Below are 17,212 nucleotides of genomic sequence, written 5' to 3'. Positions count from 1 at the left end.
TTTTACAAAATACTCAAAAGCTAATTACAAACTCAAGACAAACTACTCTTTATACTCCTCCGTCTCTCTTCCCCTCTAACGGCCGTAACTGACTCGTAACAAACTCCTCAGCTCGAGTTCTCACTCTCCACGTCAGCATCCAAGATTCTATCTTCTCCTCCTCTCTTCTTACGGTAATAAATCCTCCAGGGCTTATCACACACACCCCAGTGATAATATTATTCATCTTGATCAAATCAAATCAGCTCTCGCTAATGAGGGACATCGCGGTGAAGTATCAATCAAGGCTTATTGGGAAGGGAAAAATCGTGTACGCCCCTGTTTTGAGCATGGATCCATCTCTTTACAAAAAAGAGGTTAATAATTTCTTTATCTAAGTAGCTCGCTCGCTCTTTTCTCTGTTTGATAATAAATGTGTTTATTCTTTTAGGGGATCCCATTCTTTTAGTGTCAAGCGATGACGCTACATATCTGGAGCTTGATACATTGCTTGCGGACATCCTTGTATGGGCAGTGCACAATCCTGCACCATCGAACTTGATGGTAATCTCCAAAATCATCTCACACGAAACGGAGCTTTTGCATCTTCTTCATGATTCGGAATCAAAAGGCTACAGTATTTTCATTGCCCATGCTGACGAAGCAACACCACCAAGGCTCCCTCCTGGAAGCTTGGAATGGCATTTGGATGAACTACTTGCTGGGAGCAAACCTATCAGCCTAGCCGTAAACTACTCACGAGACAAAATCAATATGATTCAGAATGATATCTCTGGTTGGAGCCACCGTAAACTATTCATTTTAGTTCATATTTTATAGTTGTTGTTTATTAATCTTGTCAATTGATATCCTTTTTTGTAGGATATCATCATACAGGAATCTTCTGGAACATGGACGACTGCCCAGTACCTGGTGGTCTACTGGATTATTGTTTCATGAAGACTCTTTCCACTGGATTCAAGTCAGTCATGGTTTATGGCAAGAGGAGGAACTCCGTCTTGTATGCTGACTTGTTACGTAATACTTCCTTTCCCGTCACCTTGGTAGAGAGAGGTGAATACTCCTCCACTTGTTTAACTCTGACTGCTTTCTCTTTATCTAAAGATAGATCTGTCTGATATATATGGTTTCAGGTGATAAAGATGCGAGGATTAAGAAAATGTTTAAGGACATTTTTTTATGGGCACTGGACAGACCCCAAACATCAAGATCAACCGTAGTGGTGATCACAGAAAGCTTCCCAGACAACATGTATGATGCTCTTTCTGCTTTGAGTTCAAGAAATTGCAAGCTAGTCTTAGTAGATCCTCATGCAGTTAGCTATGTGAATTCTGTGTGGCTTTTGCCAAGTTTATTTGGTGGAGACAATCCTATAGACCTAAGGGGAAGAAAGAAAGCTTCCAAGTAGTGTGTAACTAAGTGGAAGATTACAAGCTGATTGAAGGGGTTTGTTGTTTTATGTTGTCGTCTATCTCTCTTCTTTTAAACTCTTTCTGGATCCAAACGATTTGCTGTTTCTATCTATGTTTACTTTTATCACTCTTTTGCTTGCTATGGTCGATGACAATTTGTTTTGAGAGTACCCTACTTCAGATTACTAGATATGATCTCTAGTGGAAAGCTTTAGCGAAATAGTGACAAAATCTTGTCGAAACACTTTCATAATGAAAGCTTCGACTTATCTGATTTTGAACTAATATTTACTAAAACACAATCCAAACTCTCAGATTCTTAACTTTTCAGGATACTTTGTTTAGTGAGTAACAGAGGTTGATTCCCTTCAAAACTAAAAATCTGAGCATGATAGTAAAGAAAGAAGAAGCTTTCAAAATCAAACGGATTAAATCTCTAAGAACAGAAGGAGAAACAACAGTAATTCAGAATTTTTTTCTTTCAATCTGAAACAAAGAAAAAACAAATCAAAACACATGAAGATCAGCTCTAAATCAGATTGAAAACACTACTACACATCAAAAGTCGTCAACGACAAAAGATCGCCAAACGAGGACAAAATCGCCTAATGCAAAGAGGAAATCCAATGTAAAAAATAATATTTATATTTTAATTTGCTTCGCGTTTGTGGAGAAGACACTTTCCTACTCATCATAGATGAAGTAACGAGAGGAAAGGCAAATAAAAGGAAAAGTTGTCATTTAAATTCTTAACTTTTAAATTTGGTCGGAGAAAAGCATGAATTACCGGATCCATAAGATATCCAAAAAAGATGAATAAAAAGAACAATAACGAATAAAAGAAAGATGAAGAAGATGAAGAACAAGACACGGCATATGTAACATAAACCCTAATTTGACTTTTGTAGGATTAACAGTGACATGGAAAATAAGAACTGTTGACATGGAAAATTGGATCTGATGACATGGAAGATCAATAAGTCAGCCGTAAAACGAACGCATAACACAGCTGATGCGATCCTAGATGAGTTAACCTTAGAAGAACATATGGATGAACGCGAGAGGATGCCACTTATAACGCTCTGACCCGCCCACAGATAATGGGCCACCCACGCCTCTCTCTCGGCTCGTGGGCCCCATCCCATTCCAGCGGTCGGTTCGTTAATTTTTCCAAAGGCTCGAAATCATTGTTTACTGACCCTGCAATCACCACATGACCTTTCCACGTGCTCACTCGCACGCTATCGCAAATCACTTCCCGATAGCTCACCCATCCTTTTACTACTCCAACTCAAGCACGCTTAACTCTGGAGTTCTAAACGGATGTGTGCTGGAAAAGATAAGCGCACTTTGGTGACATAGGTAGACAAATCAATTCTCTTAAGCCTTTCCACATATCACAACTCGGGATGTTACATTAGCATTCATGGTGACGATGTACCAGTCTTTCCCCACCACAGCCAGCTTTGCAAACCCAGTCTCACTGTTCACCATGATCCTTCCTCCACTAATACCAACACATATCTGCGCAGTGATCTTGCTTATCTCATGCCTATACATGGTAGGTTTCTTCGAGTGAAGGTCCGCTAGCTCCTTCTGATCTGCCCATAGCATCACGAACTCATCGCACATCTTCTTCTCAATCAGTATCTCATCTACCTTAACTCTGTTTCCAACAGAGAGTGACGTTATGGACCTAAACGGTGAAGGTTTCAAGAGTAAACCTAACTCTCTCATAATCTTGAAAACAACTTATGCTCTATAAAGATATTTCTCTACGTGTTTCTTTGGTAGTGCAGTAGTGTACATAAACTCGTTTCTAAGATTCTCCGGGACCTTCTCCAAGAACTTCTTCGTTTCTTCAAAGCCTTGTTGTCGCCATTGCTCAAGGGTCGTACTATTCTTTGAACCGTAGTGAGAGAGAATACATGTTGCGTGTTGCTGAAGACTATGAATCATCATGATGCTCATTCGTTCACATCGTTCCATCCATTCATGAAGTTTCATACCTTCAAATTTAGCGGAATCTAGAGGTTCTGGAAGCTTTCTAGGTGATGGAGATGAACCTGAAATAGCCGATTGTGATGGATGGCCTTCATGGAGGTGATCTCGTGATGACCCATGAGAGGAATACCTTGACATCGTTCTTTCTGGGTCTGTAGATTTAATAACAGTTGATGATTTCGTATCTTCTCAACATGTTTGTTAACATCTATTGATGTTCTCGCGTACGCCATGAGAGGTTTGAAGCTCGAGTGCTCTTCTTCCGTTATCTTCGTCGTTATAATTTCGTCTCCCATTACTCGTTGTTTTTTTAAGGTTTATTAAGATTCTTTGACTCGCCGTGAACAGTACTCGTCGATGAACAGTGTCCTGATCTGAACAGTGATCTTGAAAACCTAAAGCTCTGATACCAAATATAGAAATCAGGTTTCACGAATATAGAAGTCTCACGGACAAGATTATGAACTCAAATAAGAAAACTCATTCTTATTAATCTCTTGAGGAAATTAACTCAAAACATTAAGTTTTCTCGATCTCACAAACTCATAAAACTCATAAGTTATGCAATACTCTTGCATCTCTTTATATATAACTCATAATTTCCTAAACTCATTAGGAATAACAAAATAGATATTTTCCTAATCTATAACTCAATAGAATTAGGTAGCTTGTTCCTCAAGTTTCACTTTTTCTTCGAGTTTAATCCAACGAGGGGGAGATTAGGATAAAATAAAAGAGAAAGATTGTTCCAGTGTTGTTTGTTTGTTTGTGAGAGAGAGATAGATAGAAATGCGTTGAGAAAAAGTGTCAAAGGTTATGACTTTTGCTTTCTCCACTTTGTGGGTGGGGAAGAGTTAAGACTTTTCTTTTTACTTAAAAAAAAAAAAACCCCCACCACCACACCCATTACACAATTTTAAAATACAAAAAAGTTCATAATCTTCAAACAGACAAAAGCTAAAGTTGTGTAAACAATGTCATATAATTACAGTAAAGACGTTAGAGCGGAGAGGTGGTCGTCGCATGCTCAGAGGAGAGAAAAAAAAAACAGAGCCCTCTGTACAGGGTTCACACTTGCTTTATTCATTTTAAACGAAAAATTAAAGGCAAAGTAACGGTACAGATTTCAACACGTCTCTATTATTATATTTTGTTTCTTACAGATTTTTCTCTTGTTCTTGTTTTGAGACCATCACGATGAGATGTCTAGTGAATATAGTTAGTCAAATGCTCAAGAGTTTCTGTATTTAATGTGTAACAGTATAGATTTCAATGCTTCTCTATTCTTATTTTTTGTTTTTTTTCACTGTGTTTTCTTGTTTTGTGATCATCACAATGATAAGTCTAGTAAATACTGTTAGTCAAATGATTCTGTGTAGGTGGTTCAAAATATGAGGCTGTTAAAGACAGATCATCTTATTGCATATGGTTTCTTAGAAACTTGGACGGGTTGGGTTACCTTTTATAAAGATTCCTCCCTGATACTTTAGTATTCAAAAAAGGTTATCAAATATACTCTTGTCATACTAACCTTTACATCATATTCCTTGGAGTATCACATAACTGGTTAATATTCAGCTTGAGTAGACAGAACATCCTAATATTCTTTGGATCCGATTCTTGTTAGGAACTTACCATCAATTCCATTACACAGATATTCTATTAAGTATCTATAAGCACAAATAAAGATAAAAAGATGAATGCAGCTTGAGCAAACGCTTTTCGTCGCTTTCTACTTTATCGTTTTGTCTGTGGTTTGTCTTCTACGCAACGAGGTTACTGGTGTTGGTGTTTTCTCGTTCTTTGTTGTGTTGTCTGAAAGAGAAGCAGAAGTAGTAAGAGGATACATGGAGGAGGGAGAAGATTACTTTGAACAACTATGTTTAGCATATAGTTTGAGATATTAAAAAAGTCTATGCAACAAGAATTCATTTATCGAAAAAAATAGAAACTTATAAAACCATATTTTTTTCAAAAATTGTGAAAGTTTGACATGATTGAGATAGACTGAGATAATGTCTAAAACTCTTTTCTTGGTATGATCATTGATCTAAACAAAGAAGTCCTTAAATTAAAACAATGGAGAAAAATAGCTTTTGGACTATAACCATTGCATAGATCAATGGTGGAAACTAACTTGCTTTCCTCCATTAAAGCACCTCGACTTCGAGTATCCTCAAAGTTTATTTGGTCGGGTTGGGCAAAACCTAACAAAAAAAGGGCATAAAAAAGAAAGACATATCTGATCAACCCGACCCACTTTAACCTCTTTGTTGGCCGCGTAACCTGTTCGCACGCGGCCATCTCACAAAGAACATACATTAAACAAAACCCACAAGAACCAAGAAAGAAGAATTCTAGTTTGCAGACACAAGCCACATCTTCGTAACACATTAGCTTTATACACACGTCAAGTGATATATATGAAAAATGGTGAGAATAAGAGAAAACCTTACATTGTCAGTCTCAACACCGGCGCTTCGTGAGGTCAGAACGGCAGCAACGACGCCTGTAGCCTCACAGAAGCCAAAACAACGGTTAACGGAACAACTATCTATGTGTGAGTCACCACGAGACATTGCTTGGGAAAGAAGAAAACGTCAGATGATAATGATTCAAGAGAAGAAGATGCTTCATAAAGGCGTTTCGGACCATCTTAGTGAACAGAAGAAACTAACCGATGAGGATTTAAACGAGCTTAAAGGATCCATTGAGCTAGGTTTCGGTTTCAATGAAGAAGCAGGACAAAAGCTATGTAGTACATTACCAGCTCTTGATCTTTACTTTGCAGTGAATCGTCAGCTCTCACCTCTCCCTTCACCTAGCAGCAGCCGTAGCAGCAGTGCATGTGCATCAGCTTTCTCGATGAGTATACCTTGTAGCCCAAAGAAAACTGATTCAGATTCATTGAAGATCGTGTGTCCAGGTAAAAAAAGAAAGCTAAACATTATGATCAAAGTCATGAAACTGAGTGTTGTTTTTTTTTGTGGATGTTTTTGACAGGAGACAATCCTCAACAAGTGAAGCAGAGATTGAGACATTGGGCACAAGCAGTTGCATGTTCTGTAATGCAGTCATATTGATAAGTGTATATGTGATTGTAAGCTCAATCACTCAGATTTTCTTTTAAGAGATAGGAAGTACAAGAATCCTTTATGGCTGTGTATATACTTTAAAGGGAACAAAAGATAATAAACAATAAAGCCTTTCTTGTTCATAAACTGTATACCGAAAGATATCCATATGGCCTTGGCTTGGGTAATAATAATAAAATCGGGCTTATACATGATAGCTTCTAATTCACTAACACACTAATATTGATGTCATTAAATTTTCGTACTATATGTTATGTACAAGAGAGGAAAATAAAATAATATATATATATGTGTACATTTTCAAAAACAAAGCTCTTTAAGCTCAGGTTTGGTCTTTAAAAACTTCTCCAAAAATCAAAACTTTTCTTTGGAAAGTCCTTTCAGAAGCTTTTCCAGTTGCTGATAGGATCTAATCAAGGGGTATGAAAGTTGATTCAAGATGCCAAGCTTGCGGACTAGAAGGCGAGTCTATTAATCCCCTCCTCTTTACTTGTGATGTGGCTCGTCAAATTTGGGCACTTTCAAACTTCCCAAGGCCCTATTATGACTTCTCCTCGGGATCTCTGTTTTCCAACTTTCATCATCTACTTAGAACAAGTAAGTCTTCTTCCTTGCCTCCAGATATTGCTAGACGGTTTTCTTGGACACTATGGCATATTTGAAAAAGAAAAAATTCTATGTTGTTTGAGGGTAAATGCTTTAATCCCCTGGAGACTGTTAAAAAATTAAAGAAGAGGCCGACCTCTGGTTTATAGCTCAAAGAGTTGAAGTTGAAATAGAAAATTGTCATCCTTCAACTAATGAGCTTCCTCATCAAATCTGGATCCCTCCTTCATTTTCTTGGGTTAAATGCAATCTAGCATATTCTTGGGACAAGAAAGCTAAGATTGTTGGAGTTTCTTGGATACTAAGAAACCATGAAAGAAAGGTTCTACTTCATAGCCGCCATGCTTTTGCTCAGATTGATAGTCTTGTTGATGCAAAGCTTCAATGCTTACTTTGGGCTATTGATAGTATGTCCAGTTTAAAGTTCTCTAATGTTATCTTTGGCACTGAAGCAAAAGATTTGATTGGAGCTGTTACAAGACCTAAAGCATGGCCATCTTTTGCATTTCAAGTTTCAGAGATAAATTTGGCGATATCATCTATTTCATGTTGGAAGCTTCAATCTGAATTTCGTAAAACCAATCTTGGTGCATCGCTCATTGCTGAAAGTGCTTCTTATGGAGCCCGGTTACATTCTTGTGTGGCTAGGGATTACCCTTTTTGGCTTAAGAACACTTTAGTTAATGATCTTGTACCGGTTTGATAAGTTGGTCTTAATTGTTGGTTTATCTTTTCTGTCTCCTCACCTGTTTGAGGCATTTTTTGGGTTTATGTTGTAACCATCCCTCTTAAACTTTGTCACCTTGTTTATAAACATCAGTGAAAAAAAAAATTCAAGATTGAATGCTCTAAAGTTGAAATTTTTTGTGATATTTAAAAATATAATTAATTAGTCTGCTAACATCAAGGGATAATGGCTACAATTTCTTTTAGGATATTAAGTTATGTCGCATTGAAACGGCATGTTGTTTGTTTATCATAATCTCAGACAACATGAAGTTTTTATCTCGGCAAGCTTAAAAAAAAATCTTCAACTCTTCCTCAGTCGCTCATCTAGTAACGGCACATATCTTGGTAAGTGCTAACAGATGGATAAAGCTTAGAGATATTAATGGCGGTTTCTGCAGGGGCTTTAGCTTTTGCCTCTCCCCTTTCTCCATCTCCCGCCTTATCCGTTCGCGCCGCCTTTAGTTCCACTCCGGTGACTGTTTCCGAGATTAAAGATGAACAAGGAAACAGCAGCAGCAGCAGCTCTTCCACCCAGAAATTCACCTACAGTCGAGCCTCCCCCGCCGTCCGATGGCCACACTTGAACCTCCGTGAGACATATGATTCCAAAACCTCAACACAATCTCTTCCTCCGGTTTCTCCGATCGCCGATACGCCGGATTCCGACGAATTCATCGATTCGGTTACCTCCAGCGAACACCAAAAGGCGAACGAAGAAGCCGCCGTGGCGACTCGACGAAGGAGAGTGAAGAAGATGAACAAGGTCGCGCTGATAAGAGCCAAAGACTGGAGGGAGAGAGTCAAACTCCTAACGGATAAGATCCTAACCCTTCAACCTAACCAATTCGTGGCGGACATCCTCGACGCCCGCCTCGTTCAGATGACTCCCACCGATTACTGCTTCGTCGTGAAATCAGTCGGCGCGGTGAGCTGGCAGCGAGCTCTCGAGGTTTTCGAGTGGCTCAACCTCCGCCACTGGCACTCTCCCAACGCGCGCATGGTCGCAGCCATTCTCGGCGTTTTGGGGCGGTGGAATCAGGAGTCTCTCGCGATTGAGATTTTCGCTAGAGCTGAGCCGGCGGTTGGAGATACGGTTCAGGTCTACAACGCGATGATGGGCGTTTATTCGCGTAGCGGGAAGTTTACGAAGGCGCAGGAGATGCTCGACGAAATGCGGAAGAGAGGGTGCGTTCCTGATTTGATTAGTTTCAATACTTTGATCAACGCTAGGGTTAAGTCCGGTGGCTTGACTCCGAATCTAGCCCTTGAGTTGTTAGATATGGTGAGGAACTCGGGTCTTAGGCCTGATGCTATCACATACAACACTCTACTTAGCGCGTGTTCTAGAGATTCGAATTTGGAAGGGGCTGTGAAGGTTTTCGAGGACATGGAAGCGCATCGTTGCCAGCCTGACTTGTGGACTTACAATGCTATGATCTCTGTTTATGGAAGATGCGGGCTTGCTGCGAAAGCTGAGAGTCTCTTCGCGGAGCTGGAGCTTAAAGGCTACTTCCCTGACGCGGTTACCTATAATTCTTTGCTCTATGCTTTTGCTAGAGAGAGGAATACGGAGAAGGTGAAGGAGGTTTACGAGGCGATGCAGAAAATGGGGTTTGGGAAAGACGAGATGACTTACAACACGATTATTCACATGTATGGGAAGCAGGGGCAGCTTGATCTCGCGCTGACGCTTTATAAGGACATGAAAGGTTTGTCTGGTAGAAGCCCTGATGCTATTACTTACACGGTTTTGATAGACTCGCTTGGTAAAGCAAACAGAACCGTGGAAGCTGCAGCGTTGATGTCTGAGATGCTTGATGTTGGGATCAAACCAACTCTGCAGACGTATAGTGCTCTCATCTGCGGTTATGCCAAGGCTGGGAAGCGAGAGGAGGCTGAAGATACTTTCAGTTGCATGTTGCGCTCGGGGACTAAACCTGATAATTTGGCGTATTCTGTAATGCTGGATGTGTTACTAAGAGGCAACGAGACAAGAAAGGCGTGGGCTTTATATCGTGATATGATTTCTTATGGTCATACACCGACTCACAGTCTTTATGAGTTGATGATACTTGGACTTTTGAAGGAAAACAGGGCAGAGGACATTCAGAAAACCATCAGAGATATGGAAGAACTGTGTGGCATGAACCCACTAGAGATTTCCTCTGTTCTTGTTAAGGGTGAATGCTTTGATCTTGCCGCTAGACAGTTGAAAGTAGCTATCACCAATGGCTATGAACTGCAAAACGACACGCTGTTATCTATCCTGGGTGCCTACAGTTCATCAGGCAGGCATTCAGAAGCATGTGAGTTACTTGAGTTTTTGAAAGAACACGCCAGTGGATCTTGGCTGCTTATAAATGAAGCACTAATTGTTCTACACTGCAAGGTTAACAATATAATTGCTGCGCTAGAAGAATACTTTGCTGGCGCATGTGTTCATGGATGGAGTTTTGGCAGTTCCACCATGTATGAGTCTTTATTACACTGCTGTGTAGCAAATGAACGTTACGCAGAAGCTTCTCAAGTTTTCTCTGACCTGAGACTGTCTGGCTGTGAAGCTTCAGAAAGTGTTTGTAAAAGCATGGTTGGTGTGTATTGCAAGCTTGGCTTTCCAGAGACAGCTCATCAAGTGGTTACTCAGGCTGAGACAAAAGGCTTCCACTTTGCTTGTTCGACTACGTTTACTGATATCATTGAGGCTTATGGAAAACTAAAGCTATGGCAAAAAGCAGAGAGTGTGGTTGGCAACTTAAGACAAAGTGGACGAACCCCTGATCTCAAGACATGGAACAGTTTGATGACGGCTTATGCTGAGTGTGGCTGTTACGAGCGGGCAAGGGCTATATTTAACACTATGATGAGGGATGGTCCGTCTCCAAGTGTTGAATCCATCAACACTCTGTTGCATGCTTTGTGTGTAGACGGCAGGCTTGAGGAGCTATACGTTGTTGTTGAAGAGTTGCAAGATATGGGTTTCAAGATTAGCAAAAGCTCTATTCTTTTGATGCTTGACGCATTTGCTCGAGCTGGAAATATCTTTGAGGTAAAGAAGATATATAATAGCATGAAGGCTGCTGGTTACTTGCCAACAATTCGCCTTTATAGGATGATGATTGAGCTTTTGTGCAAAGGGAAACGAGTCAGAGATGCCGAAGTTATGGTTTCTGAAATGGAAGAAGCTGGCTTCAAGGTCGAGCTCGCGATATGGAATTCCATGCTGAAGATGTATACAGCTATCGAGGATTACAAGAAAACAGTTCAAGTGTACCATAGGATCAAAGAAACGGGGCTAGAACCAGATGAGACCACTTACAATACTCTCATTATAATGTATTGTAGAGACAGACGGCCAGAAGAAGGGTATTTGCTTATGCAGCAAATGAGAAACATTGGTCTGGAACCAAAACTGGACACATACAAGAGCTTGATCTCAGCTTTCGGTAAGCAAAAATGCCTTGAACAAGCGGAACAGCTGTTTGAAGAGCTTCTCTCCAAAGGTTATAAACTAGACCGTTCATTTTACCACACGATGATGAAAATATCCCGAGATTCTGGGAGCGACTCTAAGGCAGAGAGGCTGCTGCAAATGATGAAGAGTGCCGGAATAGAACCAACACTTGCTACAATGCATCTGCTGATGGTTTCGTATAGTTCTTCAGGAAAGCCCCAAGAAGCTGAAAAAGTTCTTAGTAACCTGAAAGAAACAGACGTGGAACTAACAACTCTGCCTTATAGTTCAGTCATTGATGCTTACCTTCGGAGCAAAGATTATAACAGTGGAATAGAAAGGCTATTGGAAATGAAGAGAGAGGGCCTGGAGCCAGACCACAGGATATGGACTTGCTTTATTAGGGCGGCGAGTTTCTCCAAGGAAAAAAGTGAAGTCATGCTGCTGCTGAAAGCTCTTCAAGATATTGGTCTTGATCTTCCTATCAGGTATGCATTCCGAGTTTCCGTACATACCATTTTGAGTTCAATCTTGAAGTATATGATGCATTCCTTGTATAGTATATCTCCTAACCGAACCTAGATATAATAATTATCATCGTATGGTACTAATGCTCATTTAATGATTCCTACCAGGCTTCTAGTTGAAAGACCTGAGTTGCTAGTTTCTGAGGTGGATGAATGGTTTGAGAAACTGAAACCCATAGAGGACAATGCTGCTCTCAATTTTGCCAATGCCCTTTTGAATCTTCTCTGGGCTTTCGAACTCCGAGCTACTGCATCATGGGTATTCCAGATAGCAATCAAAAGGGGTATCTTCAGTCGCGACGTTTTCAGGTCTGATCCTGTTTTGCTTATGTCTGTCTGTTTTGGAGAGCTAGTGCCTGTATTAGTGAACACTTGTTTAGTGCAAACGCTTAGGTGTTTAGCAGTCACATTAATGATTGGTTTTGATTTACAGGGTGGCGGACAAGGATTGGGGTGCTGATTTTAGAAGATTGTCAGCAGGTGCAGCGCTTGTTGCCCTAACTCTATGGCTTGACCACATGCAGGCAATTCTTCTATCTCTAGTATCTGCATCTTCGCTTCATCTTTTGACGATCATTCTCATATTCACCAATGAACCTCTGTTACAATTCTTCTGCAATTTCAGGATGCATCACTTGAAGGGTACCCAGAATCTCCAAAGTCAGTAGTCTTAATCACAGGGACCGCAGAGTACAACGGCATCTCCCTGGACAAAACGTTAAAGGCATGTCTTTGGGAGATGGGCTCTCCATTTCTTCCTTGCAAGACGAGAACAGGACTTCTAGTAGCGAAAGCTCACTCTCTCAGAATGTGGTTGAAGGACTCACCCTTCTGCTTCGACTTGGAACTGAAAGACTCAGTTTCTTTACCGGAAACAAGCTCGATGGAGCTGATCGACGGGTGTTTTATAAGACGCGGCCTTGTTCCTGCATTTAACCACATCAAAGAGAGACTTGGTGGGTTTGTATCACCAAAGAAGTTTTCTAGACTAGCTCTGCTACCGGATGAGATGAGAGAACGAGTGATTAAGACAGATATAGAAGGACATAGACAGAAGCTAGAGAAGATGAGAAAGAAGAATAAAGGAAATGAAATTGTAAACGTTAACACTCGAAGGAAGTTCATTAGAAGTAAGTAATGAGATTATACTCGGTTATACATACACAACACGAGTGATATGTACAAAGTGTTTTCATCTGTATGTTTTATTTATTTACTACAATGATTAGTAATTTAAAGAGTTACATGACGTCGAATAGTTTATTACCGCTAAATATGTTGTAACTTGTAAATGTGTTAATTATGTTCTTGAATACTCTTTGAAACAGTCAAGTTCAAGCAAATTCTTCGATGTTAAATCACGAAACAATTGTTTTTCTATAATTAGACGTATTTATTATACAGACAAAATTTTCAAGAGCAACAAAGAAAACTAGTTTGGTGCATCTTGGTTCTCGACAGGAACTACTGCAGACACTTTCCTTCGAGGCGTAAGCTTCTTGACACCAACTTTGACTTGAGAGCAGTCGGTGGTCACTGTGCTGTTGTTGGATGTTTCTGCAACACTTTTGCGTCTTCGTCTTTGTTTCTTCTCCTTTACATTGTCTTGATTCTCTTTATACCATTCCAAAGACCTAACCTCTCCTCCATTGTCTAGATTCTCGATATTTTCACAGACAGTCTCATTCTCTTGTCTACATACATCTCCTGAGCATCTCTCTAATCCTTTTCTCCTTCTCTTTGGCCGCCTCTCTTTAGCAGCAGAAGATTCTTCACTCTCGCATTCTGCATCTGCTTTCTTCGGTCTGAATCAACAAAAAAAAGGCAAATTAAGATTCATAAAACCAGTGTGAGAGTATTAGTACGTCTGATGAATATTCAAATAACTTACCTTGCTTTGCGTTTCTTCTTCACGACTACAATTTCGGGTTCTGGCTCAAGAGGTATCTCAGGTAGTGCAAGAAACTTGCATTCGAGAAGAGCAGGACGTTGTGACTCCCGATCAACAAAGTTACCTACAATAGCTTCTTTGCGTAACCTTGTAGCTTCTTGTAAAAGAGGCACTTGGTGTGGATATAGCTGCATCCACCTCCTCCGGCATTGATTATCAGTACGACGAGGCACATGTGAAGCGATTTTGGACCAATTACCAATCTCATGTTCTGCCATTGCTTCTCTCAACTTTGCATCTTCTTCCTTGCTCCACTTCCCATGATTTACATTGGGATCTAAACAATTCGCCCATTTCTCTCGACACTGAGTAGAGGTTCGTCCAGGAACAAAGCGAGCAATTTTATGCCAGTTTTGAGCTCCAAAGAGTGTCACAGCTACTTTCAAGCGTTTTTCTTCCTCTGAGCTAAATTTCCCTACCCTCGTTCTGGTAGGATGGAGCGTCTTTTTCCATCTGAAAGTATAGAGAAGGAGAGAATAAGATCAACCATTCAACTAAGTATCTGAACTGAGACAGCAAAAATGACAGGACGATAACATCTAACACATTCTCAATCCTACTTCATGATTATCATTAATGACTGCATATTGACGTAATCCCACATCGACTAAACATGGACCTGATGTGTGGTTTATAAACCCCATAGACTATTTTACCAAAAAAATTAGCTCTTGTGACAATTTGATTTTGGACTACACTAAATTAATATCATCAGAGAAAACTGCCAGCAAACTGTTGAATCTCTAAATTTATCTAATTCATAAAGAAATGGGTAAACCTAAAAGATAGTAACTGACCTATTAGAGCACTGAGTTCCAGCTCGGCCTTCTAATGCATTTGCGACAGTCTGCCAGTCTTTTTCACCATACAACTCCACTGCAGCGCGGAGTTGGTCATCTTCCTCTGCAGTCCATTCTTTTCTTAGTATGTCTGCATTCAAGCTTCTCTGATATCGAGCCAGACATTGAAACGGGGTCCTATTTGTCCCTAGTGACACAGCAATGTCAAGCCAGTCTGTAAACTCCTTTTCTTGGATAATCAGGCGCAGGTTATTTTCTTCCTCCGCAGTCCACGGACCGTGGTTGATTAATGGATCTTCCGAGCTTATCCACCTACAACACAAAATTAGGAAATTCTATCACATTCTCAAATGAAGAGAATATAAGTACATCGAATGTGCAGATGATTGAAAGCTGATTTATCCTACTTAAACTAGATGAGGAACTTACCGAGCTTCACATTCTGCAGCAGAACGGTCCTTGAAGTACATTGAGGCCAACTGATCCCAATTAACTTTCGGAAGAAACTGCCGAATCATCTCTGGTGTGATCTCAAGATTTTTGATCGATTCATTAATGGCGTCTATATCATCTGTAGAGCCTTCCAAGTCACTGTTAAGAAATTACTGTCAGCCAATTCGTTCGGAAATTTATGAAAGATGAAACTTGTAATTATTTCTGCATCTGAATAGATCGTCAGTAGCAAAGTTTAACGGTACTACTATGCACCAGAATATGATAGCATTTTAAAAGAGGAATATGATAGTACCTGGAACGTTCTATAGCTTCATTAAGCAGTGTTTCCTGAAGTTGTTGTTTTAGACCTTTTGCAAGATTTTCATTCTCCTCAGTAGACCAACTTCTGCGATTCACTGAAACTGGATAGTTCTTTACTGCCATCCTATAATTTTCAACACGGCTATTTTCCGGTGGACCAAACGTCAAAGGAGATATCTTTTTATCATTATCCTGCAAGAAAACAAACAGAGATTAAGAAAAGTTACATTGTCCATCAGGTCAAACAACAACAGCAAAAGCAGTAAGTTTCTAAGGACTATTGACATCCTGAGGCAGGAATGATCAAAATGCTTTACCTCTGAGCTATCACGAGGTCCACATTTTGGTGTTGAGATTAACTGGAGACGAGGATCTCTCCCCTGAGAAAGCGTCTGTTTAGTTATTCTCTTGCAAGAGGCTTGAAAGTCTACTACTATCTTAACGTTCTTCTGGTGCTTCTCGTTCTGCTCGATCTTGGCTTCAATTTCAGTCAGTTTCTTTCTAAGAAACTTCTGATACGCCCTGTTCCTCCGGATTGCCTCAACAAAGGCTTGTGCAGCTTCAGGGAAACTTGAAGATTGGTCAAGAGGTGCAGTGGCATTGTTCTCATGTAAATCAACAGAAACACCCGCTTGTATTGAATCAGGCAAAGTGACAACTTTTCCCCCCTGATCTGGAAAGCTTTCACAAGTATTAGACCTACTCAATATTTCTCTTGAAGGTTCATTGTCCGAGGCATGTACCTGCTTTTTCTTCCCGAGAGAATCATTCATAAAAGCTCCATCTGGATCTGCAGAACAAAACAGTAGGAAGTTACCACTAAAGCACAAGAAGGAGAAGACGACACGCAAACACAGAGTCCTGCAACATGAATCCATCACAAAATGTGGCGCCTTTCAAGTCATAAGAACAGAGCTTCTACTAAAAAAGTATACATATGCATGAAGGAACTTTTAAAAAGGCTAATCGCACTGAGTGTAGCTGAGCCTCTTAATCTACCAGACGCAAAACTATCTTAATCATTGAAGTAGGAGTTCTCCCATAACTATGGAACAGTATCTAAACCCTCAGATAGCAAAAGACAAGTGATTAGATATCACATTGAGCTCACCAAGATTCGCATAAGCAGATAACCGTCTACGAATAGCACGAAGCGTTTCAAAAGAATCATCATCTTCGTCGTCGTCATCGGAGAGACTCATGGGAGGAAGGCGCGCATCCATCGACAACGCCAGCTGGCTCTTGAGGCTCCGAAGCAACTCGAAGTCGTCATCACTCTCCGAATCTGAAGGCAGTGGTAAACCCACGGGAGGACCCGTCGACGAAGCTAATTGGCTCTTGAGGTTCCGAAGCATCTCGAAGTCGTCTTCGTTCTCGGAATCCGAAGGTATCTCTCCCCCGCCGCCGCCGCCGCCTCCTTCACCGGATTTTGCAATAACATCATCGGAATTGGACTCGGGGACAATACAGGCGCGTCTTAAGTCTTCGAGATCTTCGCCGATGTCGTCGTCTTCTTCTTCGTCGTCATCGTCCTCAGACTCGTACAAGGCTCCGCGATTCATCGCGTTACAGCGAGCTGAGAAAACGTGTTATGGGGGAAACGGCTGCAGCGGAAAGGTTTATGGCACCTTTGCTTGCGCCTCCTCCGGGAGAAGAACCAGAAGAAGCCTTTTAAGGCGGCACAGCATCAGACGGATCCAATCGGCTCGGAAACCTTTTTGTTAATGGGCTTAGACCCATATATTTGAATTTTGAAAAACAAATCCAGGTGTATTCAACATAACTATCTCATTTGATTTTTTAAGATAAAAACTTTTTGATGATTTTAGGTGAGTCATAAAAATTAAAATGATTTAATTACAACAGTATAAAACCTAATAA

General features: G+C 40.5%; 4 protein-coding genes across 6 annotated transcripts; 3 read left to right on the top strand and 1 right to left on the bottom strand.

The window, feature by feature from the left end:
- Positions 1-9: 9 nt before the first annotated feature.
- LOC106320142 lies at positions 10-1,584 on the top strand. Of its 2 annotated transcripts, XM_013758508.1 has the most exons (5): positions 10-173; positions 246-356; positions 431-775; positions 862-1,053; positions 1,134-1,584. In XM_013758508.1, the coding sequence occupies exons 3-5, from the start codon at positions 541-543 to the stop codon at positions 1,406-1,408; spliced, it is 702 nt and encodes a 233-aa protein (XP_013613962.1). In that variant the 5' UTR covers positions 10-173; positions 246-356; positions 431-540; the 3' UTR covers positions 1,409-1,584. The 2 variants fall into 2 exon arrangements, with proteins under 2 accessions (XP_013613962.1, XP_013613961.1); XM_013758507.1 differs by having other exon boundaries at positions 10-356.
- A 4,003-nt stretch (positions 1,585-5,587) lies between these two features.
- LOC106320138 lies at positions 5,588-6,688 on the top strand. Its single transcript, XM_013758502.1, has 2 exons — positions 5,588-6,342; positions 6,420-6,688. Exons 1-2 carry the CDS (start codon positions 5,847-5,849, stop codon positions 6,497-6,499), a joined length of 576 nt encoding a protein of 191 aa, XP_013613956.1. The 5' UTR covers positions 5,588-5,846; the 3' UTR covers positions 6,500-6,688.
- Positions 6,689-8,170: 1,482 nt separating this feature from the next.
- Positions 8,171-13,167, top strand: LOC106320140 (pentatricopeptide repeat-containing protein At3g18110, chloroplastic). The gene is made up of 4 exons (XM_013758503.1): positions 8,171-11,785; positions 11,933-12,133; positions 12,258-12,348; positions 12,450-13,167. Exons 1-4 carry the CDS (start codon positions 8,229-8,231, stop codon positions 12,960-12,962), a joined length of 4,362 nt encoding a protein of 1,453 aa, XP_013613957.1. The 5' UTR covers positions 8,171-8,228; the 3' UTR covers positions 12,963-13,167.
- A 49-nt stretch (positions 13,168-13,216) lies between these two features.
- LOC106320141 (snRNA-activating protein complex subunit 4-like) lies at positions 13,217-16,964 on the bottom strand. 2 transcript variants are annotated; one of them, XM_013758506.1, is made up of 8 exons: positions 16,443-16,964; positions 16,075-16,121; positions 15,649-15,999; positions 15,324-15,523; positions 15,005-15,166; positions 14,573-14,887; positions 13,716-14,228; positions 13,217-13,629 (listed from the first exon to the last, which is right to left on the bottom strand). In XM_013758506.1, exons 1-8 carry the CDS (start codon positions 16,891-16,893, stop codon positions 13,257-13,259), a joined length of 2,412 nt encoding a protein of 803 aa, XP_013613960.1. In that variant the 5' UTR covers positions 16,894-16,964; the 3' UTR covers positions 13,217-13,256. The 2 variants fall into 2 exon arrangements, with proteins under 2 accessions (XP_013613960.1, XP_013613959.1); XM_013758505.1 differs by having other exon boundaries at positions 15,649-16,121.
- Positions 16,965-17,212: the final 248 nt, after the last annotated feature.

The sequence above is a fragment of the Brassica oleracea genome, unplaced genomic scaffold (assembly GCF_000695525.1).
Source record: "Brassica oleracea var. oleracea cultivar TO1000 unplaced genomic scaffold, BOL UnpScaffold00828, whole genome shotgun sequence".
NCBI lineage: Eukaryota > Viridiplantae > Streptophyta > Magnoliopsida > Brassicales > Brassicaceae > Brassica > Brassica oleracea.
Note: the sequence above shows the minus strand (reverse complement) of the source record. Positions and strands in the feature narration are given on the sequence as shown.